The sequence below is a fragment of the Micropterus salmoides genome, unplaced genomic scaffold (genome assembly GCF_014851395.1).
Source record: "Micropterus salmoides isolate LMB-PRFRI ecotype aquatic unplaced genomic scaffold, ASM1485139v1 Ms_hic_scaffold_12, whole genome shotgun sequence".
Taxonomy (NCBI): domain Eukaryota; kingdom Metazoa; phylum Chordata; class Actinopteri; order Centrarchiformes; family Centrarchidae; genus Micropterus; species Micropterus salmoides.
The window spans coordinates 25875924-25882166 of NW_024040263.1; the positions used below are offsets into that span (position 1 = coordinate 25875924).

At 40.2% G+C, this 6243-nt stretch overlaps 1 protein-coding gene across 1 annotated transcript; it reads left to right on the forward strand.

The window, feature by feature from the left end:
- Window positions 1-1325: 1325 nt before the first annotated feature.
- Window positions 1326-5625, forward strand: klf1 (Kruppel-like factor 1 (erythroid)). Its single transcript, XM_038714255.1, has 3 exons — window positions 1326-1763; window positions 2650-3508; window positions 3624-5625. The coding sequence occupies exons 1-3, from the start codon at window positions 1689-1691 to the stop codon at window positions 3797-3799; spliced, it is 1110 nt and encodes a 369-aa protein (XP_038570183.1). The 5' UTR covers window positions 1326-1688; the 3' UTR covers window positions 3800-5625.
- Window positions 5626-6243: the final 618 nt, after the last annotated feature.

The window sequence follows — 6243 nt, forward strand, 5'->3', positions numbered from 1 at the left end:
TGTAGTCGTCACTGAAGGAAAGAGAGAGTCTTTATCAGTGGTGGGCTAGTCATCGGGGATCAGCAGCAGTCTGGAGTCCATTATCTGTGGGAAGACAGCAGCCTGCCTATGCCCCATGATAAACAGATAAACAGCGGCCAGGATGTAATCCCCTTTTCACATACAGGTCTTCTCAGAAGTCACATGTCCTCACTCGAAAGACAGAGACCGACCTGAGTGTGTGTGTGTGTGTGTGTGTGTGTGTGTGTGTGTGTGTGTGTCTTTCCAGTGTGTTAAAACATTTAGAAGTACTGGCTCAACAAAGGGGATGAGGTGTTAATTGCATAACTGAATCATGAACTGTATTGCATGCTGGAATATTTGCTTATGAGCTATACCAACCTCCTTACCTCTTTACTATTATTTAGCCTATTAATATTTGTTTGTGTTATGTATTCACATTGAATGTCTGTAGGCTAAGAAGCTCTGTAATAAAAGACTCATAAAAAAGCGATCTCTTTGTGATGAAACATTTTATCTATTCAGACATGTTGGCCGAACATGACCTTTTTACTTGGGAGTTAAAAAATAACATAAAGAGCCCTGCATTACTTTGCAGTACAGGCAGTCATTTTGCAGCATTTTTGTAATGGCTTGACTAATTATTCTATATAATAAGATACAATTATTCATTATTAATTATAATTAGTTTTTATTACTTGTAATTTATATTACTTGGAGTTGATTATTGCAGTATCCTGATATATTTTATTTTTCCATCTTAAGAAAGATTTTATTTATTTATTATTATTATTATTCTTTAATCACAAAGGAATTATACAAATGTCACCTATTTTGGCTGATTTTTATTTGTATTTATTTAATATACAAATGAGTTTAACACGTCCTCCTTGTTTTGTCTCAGAAGAACCCTGATTGGGTGGCTTGGGTTAGTTTAGGCACTTCTGTCTGAGTGAAAATTTCAAATACATACTGTACATAATGAAGTTGCTTTTAAACTTTTTTTATGGAACTGTAACTGCACTAAAACTGTATTCTCATCTATAATTCTATTTGTATTTTATTTTTTATCTTATCCTCTTATCTTATTTAGCTTATTCCTGTTTAAAGATGTTGTTGTCCATATTAAGATACTGGGGAAACTGATTCAGTAAAGTGCTTAGTTAAGCCTTTGATCTTAGCACAGATATCTAGTTATTTGTCTGTTTATATGATGCATTTAACAAACTAATGTCTCTTGATTTTTTCAGAGTTTACTTTTTGCTCTGAATCCCACAGAACAGGAGACTCTGAGGTGAGATTGTAGAGTTTTTTAGTCATTGTGAATGAACATAAGGGATAAAGAAAAGTAGCCAGATAAGTAACTCACACTTATGCTCCTCCTCCTAACGGTCAAAACCTACATGAAAAAGAGAGATTTGAAGTTAGACTCGTAGCTGACAGAGATAGACAAGAGAGAGGAGGGAGAGATAGCGGGGGAGGAATGGAACCTGTTGCTGCGGCCTGTTGCTGCCGCTGAGTGGATTGTAACTGGGGTGAGTGGCTTTGGTGAGCTGGGGTTTGACTTTATGTTAGCTGAGCGTAAGGCGGTCATGTAAAAAAAATAAAGAGACAGACAAAGCAAAAAGAAAAGAGAAGCTTCACTTTTGTTGCTGCCACTGTCAATCGGCGTCACATCAAAGTGCTTGATGGCAGTTACACAGGCTGTGCTCCCTTCATTCAGCTCCTTCTCCAACCTCACTCACTCCAGTGACAGTATGAAAGTAAGTATCCTGTTGACTTTAGGTGTTTGATTCCTGCACAGTGACAGAGAAAATTTGATTTGAATAGTGTCTACTGCTACCTAATATTTTACCTGAAGAGTTGTGACAAATGTAATTCCATATCTGGGAATAGCATGACAGTAATCCTTTGCATTGTATGATCTATATTATTGTGTTGATAATTTGTACATTTCACAGATAAATGATTACCGTGGCAATGAAAGTGCTTTTGGTTGTTGTTTGGGAAGGATACGCTTCCCGATTTTCAATAAATCTTGCTCTTGTTCCTATGTACTGGATCAATTAATATCTTAAAGGATAGGTTTAGAAGCCTTTCTGACATGCCCATATGAACAGTGAGTGATTTGTCTCAGTAGTTGTCCCCGCTGTCCATGCTGCAATCAAATCCCCTCCTAGAGCGGTTACTGTCTAAGTGATGGGGAGTAAAATATAGTCCTCTGTATGTGTAAGTTGACCTGAATCTAATGTGAGGATTCAGCATTCTGAGTTAGACAAATCAAGTTTGTGTCTTTTGAGGCTGTAATTTTGGGAGATACCCACTTGATTAACTCAGACTGCTGAAGCGTCACAGTAGCTTCAGCTGAACACTGGAGTATATATTTTTTATATTCGTACGAGGACTGTGGATTTTGTGCCTTATCACACTGGACATGTATTTAAAAAGGGATCTCTTTACAGCCAGTACGGACAGAAGGAACAATTAAAGCATCCAATTGCTTGTTCATATCGACATGTGGTTGTTTTTTAAGAAAAATTAAAAAATTTGGAGCCTATCCTTTAAATGCAAAAGCAGTGTGCATAAATCTTTTTAGAATATATTTTCCTTGGTGATCATCACTTGTCAATCCTCTGCAACACCATCTAGGTGTGGAAGTCTGAGGGTGACTCTTTCCCTCCGGACTTTCTAAGCAACAAACTGTCACCGAGCAGCTCTGAGCAGCTGCAGGTCTCTCAACACATGACGGAGGAGCTACTGGACAATGACAGCCAGGCGTCCTGGGACATTGAGTTCTTGCTTTCTGATTGGAGCAGCCCATCACCTGACCGCAACCCCTCTCTGGACAACAATGATCAACGGCTCCCTCAGCTGGACCCAAACCGAGAGTTCCAAGAGGCGGCCATGTTTAAGGACCAACCAGGACAGGAGAATCTGCAGATGAGCAGTGGGGGCCTCATGGCAGAGCTCCTGTCCCCTGCTGAAACCACAACGCCCATCCAGCCAGAGCTGTACCAACATGGTTATAATGACGACCAGACAGGTCTCACTTTATTTCCCAGTCTACCTAATGTAGATCAGTTTGGGTTCCCCCAAGGAGGCAGTGTGGAGAGGCACAGCAGAGGAAACCTCAGCAAAGTTTCGTCACACGACTTTAGCCCTTACTATGCCCTGCAACACCCCTCCATGGTGACCTTCCCCAGCAGCAGGTTCATACCTCCTCAAGCTGTGACCACTGACCCTCGACACTACAGCTACATGCCACAATTTAATCACAATGCCAGCCTTTTCTGTGACTACACCCACAGCCAGGCTGCTGGCCATCTACCCCTTCACCAGCAGCCCCTGCTGGTTGGCCCACAGCTGCCCCCTGGTGGAGTTGAGGGGAAGCGTGGTCGTAGGCCTACAGGAAAAAGGAGGCCTGCCATCCACAGCTGTGAATACCCTGGCTGCAGTAAGACCTACACCAAGAGCTCACACCTCAAGGCTCACCTCCGCACCCACACAGGTACACCCCATTGACTCCACCACAGAAACAACAAGAGCCTGACGTGATTAGTCTCAAAATGTGATTTCATGTATTTGTTTGGTAATTACAATCTGTTTTATTGTTTACTCTTCAGGGGAAAAGCCTTACCACTGTTCATGGGAGGGCTGCAGCTGGAAATTTGCCCGATCAGATGAGCTGACGCGTCACTACCGCAAGCACACGGGCCAAAAACCTTATGAGTGTCTGCTGTGTCAGAGGGCCTTCTCCCGCTCTGACCACCTAGCTCTGCACATGAAGAGACACACCTGACACTTACAAACACACATATTTACATACAAAGCACTGCCATTTAAAGAAAGGAATTAAGAAAAGTAGAAGACTTAAGATGACATGGATATTCCTATAAGTTTTAATTGACTCCAATTCTGATGCAAATCAATTCAATGAGAAGGTGGATTTGGGACTCAGTGACCTCAGATACTGACTGCACATGTTCCCCGTCTGGCTGGTTATTAATAAAGGCCCACATGGAGATGTAGGCCACATGAAAACTGACAACACAACCAGTGGTAGGTTGGCATCACAAATCTTTGTATGTATGCTGCCTGGGAGGAATTGTTTGGTTTGCTTGTCTGTTTTTGGTTTCCTTCAAAAGACAAATGAGAAATCTAATTCAGAAGCCTTCAACATATGAAATTATCTCTTTTTTTAAAAATATTGTTGTTTTACACTGCTTAAAAAGTGACTGTCAGGTAATGACTGCTTAACAAATAACATTTAAAAGAGTGCTCCACAGATTTAGCACTGCACTCCTATAATAACTGGACACCTGATGGATAGTTTTAAAAAGTGTCAAAATAGATGCAACAGAACCAGAGATATTGTTGTCTACGTTACCCACAATGCAATTTGAATGCTGCCAGTTCTGTTAGAGATTTGTGTGTGTTATGCTAATAACAGCCGATATAGCCTCGAGCTGCTAGCCTAAAGCAAGGCGCAAGCTACAGAGCTCTGGTAAGCTCACTTCTTTATAACTCCACACCCCAGATTTATTCATTTTCAAACTTGCAGTCTTCCGCCCACTTGAGGCCATTTATCAGAATTCATGCAGCTCCCTCTGGAGACACTAAAAGCTGTACTTTACCCTTTAATGTGGTAGTCTAGGTTCTAACTTAGATTTTGTGAACTCAGCCTGATAACATTTATACATAACACTGATGACTCAGACTTGACTAAGTTGTTAGAATGGGCTTCTCTCTTTTTCTGTAACCCTTTCACAGGCACACAAAGACTTACACATTTATTCTTTGAGGACCTTCCTTAGTGTTACTTCCCCTGTCCTCAACCTTAACCATCACAGCAACATGACCTCAATCCTCTCCTAAACCTTGACCTAAACCCAAAAACCAAGATTTAGTCCTTACTCCAACTAAAAAATTGAGGACCGGCCAAAATGTCCTCACTCTGAGGGTAAATGTGTTCTTTGTGAGGACTAGTATAAGAACACACTCATAATGTAATGTTAGCATGCTTTAAGCAACAAAGGCAGCTTAGACACTTAAACACTGTACACACTGTGGGCATGTAGAAAGCAAGCATTAACACTAACAAAAGACCCAAAAAATGTGTGTAATATGGGTTAGAATACAAAACACAATAGAATATTGTGTAGGATCTCATAGCACGCTGAACAAACTCATGACTGCTTAGTAACAATGCAAGCTGTATTACTGCTGAGACGATCTGATATCTTGGTCTGAGTTCTGTTAGAACTTCAGTTAACAAAGACAAGACAAATCAACAAACAAAGTATATGCAAAACTATTGTACAGTGAATGCAGTATTGTGTATTTTTGTCACTTAACTTTATGTTTGTCTGTTTGGGCATTTTAACTTAAGAAAAAACATGTATGCTTTTGTCTCTCACATCAAGCAGAATTTAAAACTGTAAATAATCTGCCGCTTTCTCAGTTGTTTGTTCTCATCTAGAAATGAGAAACATATTTATTAACATAATCTTTTATATCAACAGAATTGCTTATATTATCGTACATTGTTTTATATTCTCAAAAGAGTGGTTTAAAGTCTTTTAATTATTGTTTTTATTGTCATCATTTTAATAAAGACCCAATGCTGTAAAACTGTCTCTGAGTGTAACTGATGTATACAAAGTGCAATGTCAGCCTTTGGCCTTTAGGTGGCAGTCTCCTGTTGTTATAGCAGCCCTCACCCTGAAGGCTAGTATCAGCATGCTGTTGGCAGCTGTGTCTGCGGAGTTTCTAATCTGGGTGAGGGTGAGGTTAGGACAAGAATCTGTTTATGTAACCCAGCACTCGCTGATTCATCCTGATTATGTCAGATGATGGAGGCCGTCATCACATTATGGAGCAGCTCCCTCCCTCCCTCTCTCTCTCTCTCTCTCTCTCTCTCTCTCTCTCTCTCTCTCTCACACACACACACACACACACCACACAGAAAATCTAACGTGGTCCAAGCTCCAAGGTGTAATATCACCATCAACACAGTCATGTCAAAATATTACAAAGTGTCAGATGTTTTGATACAGCACCAATAAAATAAAATACAATAACAGTATAATACCTACTAAAGGAAAAAGTGTGATGGAGTTACCTTTTTGTGTAATGTTTACTTTGGATATGAGAGAAGAGTTTAGATGATTACACATAAATTTTAATCCCTTATATGAACTACATCCTGCTGTACTCAATCTTGTTGTTGTTCTATTGATACCA

What these genes read in the sequence shown, in the direction of transcription:
- klf1 (XM_038714255.1), top strand. Translation starts at nt 1,689, where the DNA reads ATGGCAGTTACACAGGCTGTGCTCCCTTCATTCAGCTCCTTCTCCAAC. An exon ending in ACTCCAGTGACAGTATGAAA is followed by an intron (nt 1,764 to 2,649) that starts GTAAGTATCCTG and finishes AACACCATCTAG; the next exon opens with GTGTGGAAGTCTGAGGGTGA. An exon ending in TCACCTCCGCACCCACACAG is followed by an intron (nt 3,509 to 3,623) that starts GTACACCCCATT and finishes TTTACTCTTCAG; the next exon opens with GGGAAAAGCCTTACCACTGT.